At 30.8% G+C, this 13,560-nt stretch overlaps 2 protein-coding genes across 2 annotated transcripts; one reads left to right on the top strand and one right to left on the bottom strand.

Annotated features, from left to right (window-relative positions):
- The first annotated feature begins 6,432 nt into the window (after positions 1–6,432).
- LOC123665612 (torsin-1B) lies at positions 6,433–8,915 on the top strand. Its single transcript, XM_045599893.1, has 6 exons — positions 6,433–6,817; positions 6,895–7,166; positions 7,253–7,404; positions 8,108–8,253; positions 8,382–8,529; positions 8,683–8,915. The coding sequence occupies exons 1-6, from the start codon at positions 6,685–6,687 to the stop codon at positions 8,810–8,812; spliced, it is 981 nt and encodes a 326-aa protein (XP_045455849.1). The 5' UTR covers positions 6,433–6,684; the 3' UTR covers positions 8,813–8,915.
- A 188-nt stretch (positions 8,916–9,103) lies between these two features.
- On the bottom strand, positions 9,104–11,700 carry LOC123665624 (autophagy protein 5). Its single transcript, XM_045599902.1, has 5 exons — positions 11,313–11,700; positions 10,985–11,190; positions 10,379–10,503; positions 9,673–9,873; positions 9,104–9,588 (listed from the first exon to the last, which is right to left on the bottom strand). Exons 1-5 carry the CDS (start codon positions 11,466–11,468, stop codon positions 9,482–9,484), a joined length of 795 nt encoding a protein of 264 aa, XP_045455858.1. The 5' UTR covers positions 11,469–11,700; the 3' UTR covers positions 9,104–9,481.
- Positions 11,701–13,560: the final 1,860 nt, after the last annotated feature.

Here is a 13,560-nt window from a genome sequence, read left to right as displayed (position 1 = left end):
AAGATGTTTAACAGCAACAGCAACACTATGGCTAAATAATTGGGCAGCTAGTTTCACTTTCATTTTATTTATTTTATCATGTATAACATGCTCTTCTGTGAATTTTTGGAGGATCTTAAGCTCGCCATATAATCTGTCACTTTGATATAGCTTAATAAAGTACTCCCATTTGATAATTTTTTCTTTTTTGTCATTTGGATCAATGTATTTAAGATTTTTAGACATTAAATTATTTCTAATGCCTTTAATAAGATGTGGGACATCATACAGTGGGATGACACTATGGTGGTCAATTACAAATATATTAGTTCTCCATGCTTTACCATTTCTTAAATATATCGCTTTTGTATCTTCAATTAAACTATCAATAGCACCGACATTAACAGCACTTTGGTCACATACTGTTGCAAGAACATGAAGTCCTGTATTATTAACAGCTTTTACGACAGTTTTAATTACACATTTAAGTTCATATTTTGTCATATTTTGACTAAAGTAAAATGCTACAGGTTGCTTAAATTGTTTTTTTACTCCACGCACCATAAATGTAAGCACATGATCAGCAATTTTTTTATTTCCAAAGGAATCAAATCCTTTTAGCGTGTCATTTTGAGCATCAAAATGGATTTGCGGATTTATATGCATTTCATCGAAAATTAAGGTGCACAATCGTTCATCATGAGACATTTTGCTGACGTTGATTTTCATGTTTTGAAAAACAGGTTTGTTAATGCCTGGACTTATTTTTATTTTTCCAAGTAGGTTCCTTAAAGTTTTTGCTGCAGGTAAAGCGAAACACTTAGATAGAAGTGAATATGACTTAGGGCTTCTTTTAAATATTGACAGCGATAGCACTTTTTCTGACATATGAAACCTGCGACCCTTGGGTTTTTTCTTACTCTCGCGGAACTGTATATTCGTAAATAATTTTGCTGGCAATCTCATTTTACTTGTCACTTTTTGCAAAGCTAGTGAGTTACTAAGTTTCTCTGCATTGTCCAATCGGGTTCTAAAATTGTGGCACCTTTTTCTTAATCGGATGATTTCTTGTTTCAACTTTCTTATATCTTTTTGGGTTTGGTTAAACACCAAACATTTCTGGACAAATCTTTTGGGACCTGTAATGAAAAATAATGTTCATGTAAGCACTTAATGAAAGTTTAAGTAATGCATAATATATCTATATACATATTAATACGTGAAGCAAAAACTTTGTACCTCTTTTTACAAAAATTGCACAGACGGAGGAGGAGTATGAAATTTTGCAACATTGAAAAGGAGACACTACCATGTATTTGACACACACACACACATATACATATACTATTTTGAATTTTCTTTATTGTTAAAGTATGTGTCATGTGTCAAATTGAAAATTTTAAAAAAGGTTTTACTATAATATTATTATATTATTTAAATTATTTTTTGGTTTCTTTACTTAAAATTTTAATTATGGTCGAATTTGGACCACTGGTCCATCACTAGTTACTTCAAAAGCCTATTTGTCTAGATTAGTATTGTGTTTTTACCTGATGGATGCGATATCCGAGATGTGGATGGTGATTGGTTAACATTCACCTGTTGACTGGCAGCAATCAATGTTTCTGGAAATAACAAAGTATAGCGTTTTATTAGAGTATAATTATAGGACTTTTCATTATTATATCCAATGATAGTGTGATGTGCAAACCCTTTATTTTATAGTCACACTAGATTTTGTCCGCACCTTAGCTCAAAACTGAATATGATTTATTTTGATTTTTGGTTCCAAGCTTCACAGCAATGATGGTCACGGGAGAGACTAAGATGTAAGAGGTCTCAAAGGCATTATATAGCTGTTACAGACAGTCCACCCACAAAATTTATAAATGAAATGCATATATAGCAAAAGTACCTTACAAATCTTGTTAATTTTAATTTTAAATAATTTTTATAAATTTAATAAAAATAAATTTTATATTTGAATAAAGAATTACTATTTATAATCTATATTTTATGTTTAGCATTTACTATGGGTCAATAATTGTCAACCAGATTGTCTTACCAGAAGGACACATTGACTTTGATGTGGATGGTGTTATATGAAGTTGATCCATCTCTATTTGTTTATCACCAACATGTGATATATCTGAAAATAGATACAAAAGATTTTTAATATTATTATGTTCATAAGAGTAGGTTGTGCTTGTGATATTGTATCACAAGTTTGGTTTGTGTTAAGCTACTTAGCTAAGCAGTGAGGTAGCTAGGTAAGAAAAGGCCCTGGGGCAAAATATAAACTAGACTAGATAAGTACCACCGCTTCACGGTGTGCAATATAAGGCTAGTTGCAATATCGCGCGACTGCGAAACCAGCTTAAAAATACAAGGGAGTTCTCCACTAATTTCAAAATAAAAATATTTAAGACTTGTTGAGAATTCCAAAACGGTCTAGCCCTCCGTTAGCTACGCCACTGTAGCTAAGATATAGATGAGGTTTTATTTGTATTTCAAATATATATTGCAGTAAGACTTACATAGAGAAGGTACTGCCAGGGCATTCAAGCGTTTGTTTCTGTTGCGGTCTTCATTTGTAAAGTGCACGTCACAAACTTTTTTCTTTTTATAAATTTCAGCATCTGAGATACCAGCCAATGGTGCACCTACTACATTGACCCACTGTCGAAATCGTTCTGGGAACTTAGATGGATTTGGAAAGTTGTGGATAGTAACTTCTGAAATGCAAAATATATATATTTATATATAATCACGCCTCTTTCCCACGGGGGTAGGCAGAGACCACTTCTTTCCACTTGCTACGATCCTTACATACTTGTTTTGCTTCATCCATTTTCATTATTTCCTTCATACATGCTCTTCCGTTTAGGGTACTCTTGACGTGGCCTTTTTTCAAGACATCCCTGATTTGGTCTTGAAACGTCCGCCTAGGTCTACCCCTTCCAACACTTCCATTCACACTCGCCTTATATACTTTTTTCGTCAATCGTTCTACATTCATTCTCTCGACATGGTCAAACCACCTCAGCATACCTTTCTCAATTTTTGTCACTATATCTTCTTTCAGACATAAAATCCATTACAGTTTCATATTATGTATAGATTTTACATAATATACAACTGTGTCTGTCTTATTACTATCTTTGGCAGTGAGATTTTGCCCGATGCACGGGGCACGGGGCACGGGCTCGTTTTGCCTGTTTTCGCACATGGACGTGATCTATTAACCTGGATTTGGCACATGCGCACAGGCGGGGTAATTCTTCCTCATTGTTGAAAATATTTCAATATGAGTTGATAAATTCACCACACATAGCACAAAACTAACATCTCAGTTTTACAGTTACGCGGCGTTTTCTGTTACATTTCAAGTAAATTATAAACAGGAGGAAAAGCTACAAGATAACAACGCTAAAAGCTACAAGATACACTTTTTCACTGTAAGAATAATGCATTACAATCTCATATTAATTTAGTTCAATAATACAAATTAACTTAGTTCTTTTCAATACAATCGATTTTTTTTTATTAAGGTTCTTTTTTAAATTATGTAATTAAGTTTTGTCTTTTTTGTGTATTTAGTATTTGGATACATAACGAAACTCTTCATAGAATGATTGCAAAGAATGGATCGAGCCTTAGTACCGCTGTGCCATATAATTACTTAGTAACTATTCCATATGTTTCTTAAAAATTGAAATACCAGATAACAATGGTGTTTACTGAAGTCTATTGTACGTCTCACACTACTTCTCAAAGTATAGGTTCAATTTTAGATTTGCCTTAAAAAGCTTGAATAAAAAGGGAATGTCACACCTGCCGCAAAAAGTTAATCAGCAGGGAGTAAATCATCAATAATAATTAAAGATAAAATAAATTCAAGACCTGTTACAAAAACATTTCACTAAAGAATGTGTTAAGTTTTAAATAAAAGATTTAAATTACACTCAAATTTATGTCCAAACCTATCCTACCTTTATATTATACCCAACTGAATTTATTTATAGATAATCTAGATTCCCAATATTCACAGAAATAAAACAATTACCGGAAACTGCATACTATTTCTGATAAGGATTAATACTGAACTAAAGAAAATAGCTTTGAAAATAACGTAATGTTTTTAATTAAAAATTTAAACATAAAACTGGTTATTGTAAGTCAACCGTAAGCTATAGAGATATGCAGTCGTGGACTTTTTTGTAGCATTTTTAGAGATTTTGAATTCGCTAGTACATTACTCAACTATATCTTTGCTAGTTTAAGCGGCGTTTGCGTGGAAAGCTCCCAGTTGGCGAAATTTTTTTGCGACCTCTTCAACATTTATCGCCGTATTTCTGCTAATTTACATAAAAGTATACTAAATTATATACATAAACCTTCCTCAAGAATCACTCTAGCTATTAAAACAAAACCGCATCAAAATCAGTTGCGTAGTTTTAAAGATTTAAGCGTACAAATGGACATAGGGACAGAGAAAGCGACTTTGTTTTATACTATGTAGTGACTTGAAATGTAACGGAAAACGCCGCGTAACTGTACAACTGAGATGTTAGTTGTGTGCTATGTGTGGTGAATTTATCAACTCATATTTGAATATTTTCAACAGCGAGAAAGAAACAGGCAAAACGAGCCCATGACCCGTGCATCGTGCGAAATCTCACAGCCATTATGTTTTTACGTCTCATCTGCTGGCTGAACAATGAAATATTGTTGAAAAACCTACATTTTCAGTTTTTCGTTAGAACCACTATGTAGTTGTATGTATGGTATAAAAATTGACTATTCTCATTGAGTTTTTGTACTTATGAGATGATTTTTAAAATATACCTAAAATAAAAGCTTACCTCTTGTCACACACCCAAAGACACAACGACTTAAGCTAGGCATAATTGCTTAGAAACTACACAACCGATCAATGAAAAAATTAAAAACTTAAACAGATATTCTACTTTTTTCTCTAAACAAGTTTAAATTTTAAAATGACGCGACTTGACGAATATGTAACAACTTTCACAGTGTTAGTGTTACCACATAGTGATCCAATTCACGCATTTGATTAAATTTATATATATATTTTTTTCGTCCTGTTTTATTATAAATTATAATGAAATATGTCGATTTAAATATTCATTTTGTTATTAAAAGCAAAAACAGGATCTTTTATTTGTGTGACGTTATGCTTTTTTTTTTAAATATAAATAGTGATTTTTGCATGCAAAGTTAATTGGTGTGCGTGTATTGGACTGTTGAATTGACGAGTGCATACGTAGCGACATCTTTTGATAAGACTTGTAGTCGCTAAGCAAAAGTTTCGGGTCAAGATTAATAGATGACATTGCAAATTTTTATCTGTGACCGATGTTCTAAGTTTCCAGCCTGTGACAAAAAGTGTGATCGTACTTATATACCTACTCTTTGTGATCGTACGTCAACTACAAAAAGTCGTATGCCAAGGAAATTTTGAAATAAAAAGATCGTACAGCCCTTTAAGACTAAGTACTAATTTTTTATTATAAATTATCAAAATTCGTTTAGTTTTAGAAAATAAATGTAATAAAATTATTTGTTACACTCATACAAAATTTTCTGTGGTCATATTTTTTAATAAAAGAATTTGTTGGGTTAAACTTCGTAAAATTTTCGTTTCTTCTTAATTGATTGCTTAGCTAATCATTTGCACTTACGTGTATCATTGGATAAACTGTTTCTAAGTTTTATTTTGATTAAATAAACTTCGCTGATTGCTCGTTCACAATCTGCACTGTAGTGGGGAAAACATAACAAATTTAAAGCAAATTGAGCCAGTGTTTTATAATTATTACCGAAAGAGAAAATATCTATATTATATATATTAGTTTTGTTAGAAAGCAAACAAATACAGCTCTTATATGATTATTCAAAGAGACTTCATTCAAGTAAAAGATCTAGGCACGCGTTCGGTAGTTGGGGTAGTTCTCCTAAATTCATGCTTGCCGGTGGATGACGTTTTTTTAATTATGAAATGCTTCCAGGTAATAGGAATATAAAAATCGTACATTTTGTGTACGATCTTGGTCTAGCGATCGTACATGAGTAAAAATGCAAAAAAAAAAAAACGTATGAGTACGATTAAAATCGTACATCTGGTAACCCTGGTACCATCTTGGTACCGAACCAAAATTATAAATTTATAATTCATAGATTATAAATGTATTTCAATGACATTCACATTACTTTTAAATAACTGTATTACGTCCATGGTATATAACCACTGAGTTTTAAAATAACGTTAATTAACATTAAGGTGTCGTTACTCCATAAATAACATGTCTGCCGAGGCCCGAGACAAATTAATTAATTAACGTTACCAAATATTTAATGGTATATTCCAATTTTCCAGCCCTGCCATTGTCAACAGTATTTTTGACAATTGAGAATTGTGAGTCTGTGACATCCGTGATAGCGAACAAATAATAGCGAATTTGGATTTGAGTAGTTAAATGTTTGTTTGTACTAGAACTTTTTAACATTTACTACCTAAATGGAAATACATGTCCTGAAAATATTTAGAACGTGAAACATGTGATTTGTTCTTAATAATAAAATACAAATTTTGGAATTAGTAAAAAGTTCATTTCTATTTTCTAGTGTTGTACGATCTTTTGTATTAGACAATCTGCAATTTAGCACTAGATTTAAAAAAAAATGTTATTAGAACTCGTGTTTGGAGCAGCTTTTTTAGGCGGAAGTTGGTTTAAATGGGACACAATTAAGTCAAATACAATTTGCCGATATACAGAATGTTGTGATGTAAATCATATTCCTTTTGACTTAGATAGTAAGTCTATAAATTTATTTATAATAGTGTAAAGGAATTGCGAAAAGTAATGATTTTAATTTAATTATTTTGTCCAGAACTTAGACTATCGTTTACGCAGAAGATGTTCGGCCAGCCCTTAGTAAATGAAATTTCAAATATTCTTGGTGCGCACAAATCATTATATGAGAATAACAAAGGAAGTAAAAAGGCTTTAGTTCTAAGTCTACATGGGTGGTCTGGCGTGGGAAAGAACTATGCGGCTACAATGATAGCAGAAGCTTTGTTTAAAAAAGGGATGCAAAGTAGATATGTTAAAATATTCATGGGAAAGAAAGATTTTGATTGTTCAGACATACAAAAAGCACAGGTTAGCTTACATTCTTCATTAAGGGGGTTGTAATTTATATTTAAAATATTTAATGAGGCAAATTTCACTAATAATAAATGTTTCAGAATGATTTAATAAATAAGATAAGTGAACTGGTAAGAAGTTGCCCCGTGTCCTTGATCATATTTGATGAAATTCATGATATGTGCCCATCTGTCTTGGATGCTATAAAGCCAATGCTTGATCACCATCATGCTGTGGATGGTGTTGATTATAGGTAATATTGAAATACATTGGTCTGTTATTTTTTTTTAATGTACACATCACAAGTGAAATATGAATTAAGTAGAAAACTTAGTGATTTTTGTATTAAATTGTAAGAAATAGTTTTAAAATAAAGTACATGAGTTCTATTCTTGTTTGAGAACTACTCAATCTTTGTTAGGTAACTAGTTTAACTAATTCATTATTCAAGGTTAAATTAATTTGTATCTACTTTTTTAAGTTTGCATTACACTGTCTTATTTTTCCATTTACAAAGCAAGTAACAAAACTAATATTAACAACAACAAAAATAGTACAGTTTAGAACATCCCTTTTTTAAAGTCAGTTTAATAGCATACATAGTGTTACAAAACCATATTAACTTAGAAATTATTAACAAAACATTAAACATTAAAATGATATATTTTACTTATTATAACTAGATAGTCTGTGTTTTTTGTGCACTTTTTAAGTAATTATACCAAAATTATTATAATAATATTACTTTTAATAAAAGGCATAGAATGGAAGAATTTATAATAAAATTAAACAATGCAAGATTTGGATATAATGATATTATTAGTTAAATGTTTTATTTATGTAAAAATTTTAAATTTTAAAATTACATGTTTACAAATATTGCAACACAACCAGATGCTACATTTCGAGTGCTACGAATTGTTTTATTTATTTATTAAAAGGCGATTAATTTCCAGGAACAGCATTTTTATATTTATATCAAATATTGGTGGAAAAGAAATTGCGAGCAATTTATTAGATTTATATGATCAAGGAGTAAAAAGAAATGAAGTTGATTTTCATAACTTTGAGCCTATCATAAGAAGGACAGCATACAGCACAGGTTTTATTTATTTGTTTTATAAATTCTTTATATAAAATTGTCATAATTGTCATTAAAACAATATAATTTGAGAGTATTTTCAATTGTTTGTAATTTCGTCACATATGTTCTTATTTATTTATTCGTAGGTGGTTTTGAGAAATCCTCAACTATTGCACAGCATTTAATTGACCACTATATACCTTTTCTACCTCTTGAACAGCATCATGTAGAGATGTGTGCATTAGCTGAGTTTAGAGCTCATGGTATTTATCATCCCACTGAAGAAATGATGGCGTAAGTACTTTAGACACTAAAATATTATCTTTAATTTATAAGTCCTACTTTTTATTACTTACATTTATATACATTCATATTTTTAGATATTACTTTTATTACAATCACATCATACATGTCATATTTTGATGATTTTTGTTTTCTTTTTTTCAGAGATGCTTTATCTGTTATTACGTATGGGCCGACTGAAGACCAACCCATTTTCGCAAATAATGGCTGCAAAAGGTTTACGAAACAAATACCTTATGTGATACAAAAACATAATCCTAAGACAGAATTGTGAACATTTTTATTTGTGCTTGTGAATAATCACATTTATGTTATAAATACATAATTATAAAAGCTTTATATCACAAATTAAACTATACGGAGGAACCTCAGATGTACCTGTTAACATTTTATTTGTATCCTCAAAGGACTTGTTTGTTATAATTTTAATGTACATTAGCAATGAGTATTTTTAGGTCTTTTTTATGTATGTAATGTTTGTATTTATTGATCAAGATCTTAATTTATAAAAGCCATAAATATAAGTAGCTTTCGGCTTAATGCCTTGGGGAACTAAAAAACATAATAATATAGGAATGTAGCGATTTTATTAATGGCTTATCATAAAGGTTGTAATATATTAAGGGCGTATATAACTGGTTGTTTATAAAGTTTATCTTGTATAAGATACTAGTAGAAATTTTATCAGCAGGAGAAAAACAGGCACTTTGAGCCTGTTTCACTTTAACTAATAAATTATATACCTTTAGATTCATAAGTTGTGAATAGAAATATCTGATAAAAAAGTTGACAAGTTGATGTTAAAAAAATAATAATGCCATGAGCATTTATTTGCTGGATACTGTTATTTTCGGGAGACTTATTAACAACCAGTGATACGGGCCCTAAGTATTTATTATATATTATTGCATTTGGTTAAGTTAATTTTTTCTCTGATATAATTTTAGCATAAGCAAATATGTAGAAAATTATCAGGGTAACTCATATGTTCTGAAAGCCATTGAAGTGGTGTGTCTGATGGGATGAGAATTCCATGTGTACGTAGTTTAACTGCAAAAAAACATTAAATTAATTTAAAGTTAATAAGACACTAACATAATAAATACAAAACAGACAGACATAAATTTAACTAACCATCAGGTTTATCTGGATATAATTCTGATAAGAGCTGTTGGATGACCTTTCTGCTGCCATCATTATTCTTAGGGCTTATTAATCTTTGACAGCAGATGCCCTCATCAGAATATATTCTAATTGGAATATATTTAAATCCTTCATTGTCCCCATGAGATTCCATTAATCTCCTGTTTATGGCCCAGAACTGGTCAAACTTGTCTGTTAAATAAATATTGCATTTTTTTTGTATAGATGTGCATGAAAAATAAAATGTAATGGAAAAGAAAATTTGTATGTATTATTATATAACATAACAAAATATTTATTGTTCAGTTTGCAGTTATAAAAAAAAAACTAAATTAAAATTAGCCTGTTACACCTTATTACATCAGCTATCTGCCAATGAAGGTCCCGTCAAAATCGATCGAACCGTTTTAGAGATTAACCGGAACAAACAGACGGACACAAAAATTATAAAAAATGACATTTTTATATATGTACTGTGTATACGTATAATTATATGAATTTAGTTAAAGGCGGTTATTTTAATATTACAAACGCACTACAATTTTATTTATTTGTATTGATATTCTGTAAGAGGAAGAATGCGTTATGACATTGCATGCTACTTCCATATTACCAAATTTTTCTAGAATGAAGTAATATAATTTTTTTTTTAAATTATTAAGCATGTAACATGAAATTGAGATAAACACTTGTGTACCATTTTGCAATCCTAACCATAATTGGTTATGGTCTTTCTTCTGCATTGTTGACATCACTTGCCCTCTATGTTTAAGTACATCAGCCTCTTTTACGGTAGACATGTAGTGAGCTTCAACAATTTCTCTAAAAAAATCACAAATAGTAATGATTTTACCAAGAAGTATATATATTGTAAATATATTGCAAAATTATTTATCTAAATATATATAAATTGAGCGTCACATTGTTTGTCGGCGATAGACTTGAACATATACAGTATAATATTGGCATTGATAATTCTCTACATACTTATATACTAAGAAATATTAGGTAATTAAAGAATTAATGAAGAAATACAAATCTGCTTACTATATATAAATTACGCATTATATTGTTTGTCCACTGTAGGCTCCCTAAACTACTAAACCGATTGATTCAACTTGAAAGATAGGCTTTACTTTATTTTGATGTTTGATATTAATATATTTATGAAAAAAAAAATAAGACAATATGAAGTTCGCCAGGTCAGCTAGTAAAATATATTACAAAAAAAGCAACAAAAGTAGTTCTATTGCTTAGAGGTACAATATATGTATTGCGAATTTAATTATAGAAAAAAGTGTACTTGTTAGGGCAGTGAAGTAGAATGTTTTCAGGAAATTTTGTAAAATGTACTGTTAAAGTCCATGGCAGTTGAGAGTCATTTCCACAATAGAGATCATAAAGAAAACCGATTGGATAGTGCCACTTTAATGGCTGACCATTGTAATCAAGCCACATTTCATTGTCAGCACTTTCTTGAGAAATGTAACGAAGAAAATGCCTTTTCATCTGTAATAGAAAAAAAATGCAAAAAATAGACACGCCAAATAAACAAAACATCTAAAATACAACACAACGTTTTTTTAGTAAAACCATTTTCTAGTCAATTTAAAGAGTTAATAACAAAATACCTTATCAGTAACCAGAGGAAAATAGCTTAATCGTGGCACCATGACGTAAAATGGGTCAGGCTGCTGAATGTCCATTAAATCGTCTTGATGCAATTGAAAGCATATTGGTAATTTCCCGTCCCATATTTCTCTTAAAACTTCTCTGTCGTTAGCCATGATTATCGATTCAAGTCTACTGGGGTATTGATAAAATAATAAGAAAAAAGGATTATTCACATTTACTCATAATTATATAGATTTTAATAATTTGTTAAACTGATACTTTATTACAAACATATAATATAAAGTATTGTTTTAATCTTTGATTGATGTACAATTGCTGTATATTTTAAGTACGTTTCGCTAAAAATGAACTGCATAAAAGCCAGCTGTGCTCCGTATTTTATTGATTGATTGATTGTTGTTGTTTTAAAATTTATCCCCAATAGGGAAAGGCAAAGGACTATAATCCATACAGCCTAGTCTGAATTTGTAAGTTTCGTTCTGATATATCAAAAGGCCGGAGCCAAGTCTGAAGTAACTTTATTGTTCTTCTGATTCGATGACTGGTAGAGTAAGGCCGAAACCAAGTCTGAAATTTCATATTTTCGTCTACTCTTCTTTGTCTATAAGTGATAGGCGAGGTCGAAACCAAGTCTGTAATAGGCCGAAGCCTGAAATATCAAAATAAAATTTCACATCCGATGAATGAAGGTCCTGATCCTGTTTCAAATATCATTGATAGTATTGCAAATAAATTCAAATATACTAGTATAGTTATCCAAATTAGTCAATAAATCTTGTGTATTGCGCGGGACATTTTTTGGTCCAGAAGTTGATAACAAGTTGGCTATAAATAAGAGGCGTTCCAGATTAAAAGCGGAGCATTCAAAAAATATGTGATCTAAAGACTGTGTAGAGTTGTTGGTGCAATGTGGGCAAACGGGCGATGAGATGATACGCATACGATTCAAATGTGCATTAAATCTGCAATGTCCAAATCTCAAGCGGCATAGTATTGTATAATATTTTCTGCTTCTATGTTGATGCGATTTAGTAAACCAAGGACTTTTTCCAATATCTTGATTTATCTGAGCATACCAAGATCCTTTTCTTAACAAGGTTTGTCGCCAAAGATCACGCCAATCAGATAGGATTTTTGATTTAATAGCAACTAATAGATCAGTGTATGGTACGGCAACATTCTCATCAACAGGGCTGCCGCTGTCACTGTCAACAATTGAACGTGCCAGAAAGTCCACATGTTCATTTCCCCTTACTCCTATATGTGAAGGTGTCCACAATAATTTGATGTTGTAGTTTCTTCTGGATAGTTGATAAAGGAGATGTCTTATTTCTAAAATGATGAAGTTTGTATTAGCACTGAATTGATAATTATCTAAAGCCTTTAGAACGCTCATACTGTCAGTAATGATCAGCCAATATTGATTAGTTTGTTTTTTAATGAATTCTAGGGCAGCAGTAATTGCTAGAGCTTCAGCTGTAAATATTGATATCTCCTTTTTCAATCTGACGCCTTGGCCAAACTTCAGATGAGGTACATAATAGGCCATGGAAACATTTATATCATTTTTTGATCCATCTGTGTAAACTTGTTTGAACTTATCAGAGTATTGTGCTATGAGGTTGTAAACTTCCTGGCGCTCTTTTAGCTTATGGTCAATAATAATATCGATTTGATTAATAAGACAGTCAAACTCCTTTTCGTAACACATCCAATTGCTAGAACTGTGTATTTTGTGTTGGTTATTTAGATTTAACATGAATGAATATTCGAAGAGAATAAATGGGTTATTAGAAGTTAATGGAGCATTTACAGGATATTTACTATGTAAGTAATTAAGCTTTTTAATTAGAGGATGATTACTAATGGAAAACAGTTTTAGCAAAAAACAGTATTTCAAATATTTAAATCTAAGGTGTAAAGGGGAAATGTTGCACTCGACCTGTAACGAATTAATTGGGGTTGTTTTCATGGCGCCAGTGATAAGTCTCAGGCTGTGATTTTGAATAATATTTAATTTGTTAACCAACTTGTCATTAGCAGAAAAACATAGAAATCCATATTCAAAATGACTGCGTACAAGAGATTTATATAGGGTAAGAAGGATTTTTGGATCAGAACCCCAATATGTTTTTGCAAGAGACTTTAAAATATTAAGAGCCTTAAGAGCTCTATCAACTATGTGGTCTACATATTTGTTCCATGATAAGTTATTCATGAATATAACACCTAAAAATTTAACTT

Source organism: Melitaea cinxia, chromosome 2 (genome assembly GCF_905220565.1).
Source record: "Melitaea cinxia chromosome 2, ilMelCinx1.1, whole genome shotgun sequence".
NCBI classification, from domain to species: Eukaryota; Metazoa; Arthropoda; class Insecta; order Lepidoptera; family Nymphalidae; genus Melitaea; species Melitaea cinxia.
This window is presented reverse-complemented; position numbering and strand designations above follow the sequence as displayed.

Excerpts from the sequence above, each read along its gene's own strand:
- LOC123665612 (XM_045599893.1), top strand. The coding sequence starts at position 6,685 with ATGTTATTAGAACTCGTGTTTGGAGCAGCTTTTTTAGGCGGAAGTTGG. Across the intron at positions 7,405-8,107 it reads GTGGATGGTGTTGATTATAG|GAACAGCATTTTTATATTTA; the intron begins GTAATATTGAAA and ends ATTAATTTCCAG. Across the intron at positions 8,254-8,381 it reads AAGGACAGCATACAGCACAG|GTGGTTTTGAGAAATCCTCA; the intron begins GTTTTATTTATT and ends ATTTATTCGTAG.
- LOC123665624 (XM_045599902.1), bottom strand. The coding sequence starts at position 11,468 with ATGGCTAACGACAGAGAAGTTTTAAGAGAAATATGGGACGGGAAATTA. Across the intron at positions 10,504-10,984 it reads CTACTTCACTGCCCTAACAA|AGAAATTGTTGAAGCTCACT; the intron begins GTACACTTTTTT and ends TGATTTTTTTAG. Across the intron at positions 9,874-10,378 it reads ATGGTTAGGATTGCAAAATG|ACAAGTTTGACCAGTTCTGG; the intron begins GTACACAAGTGT and ends TTTATTTAACAG.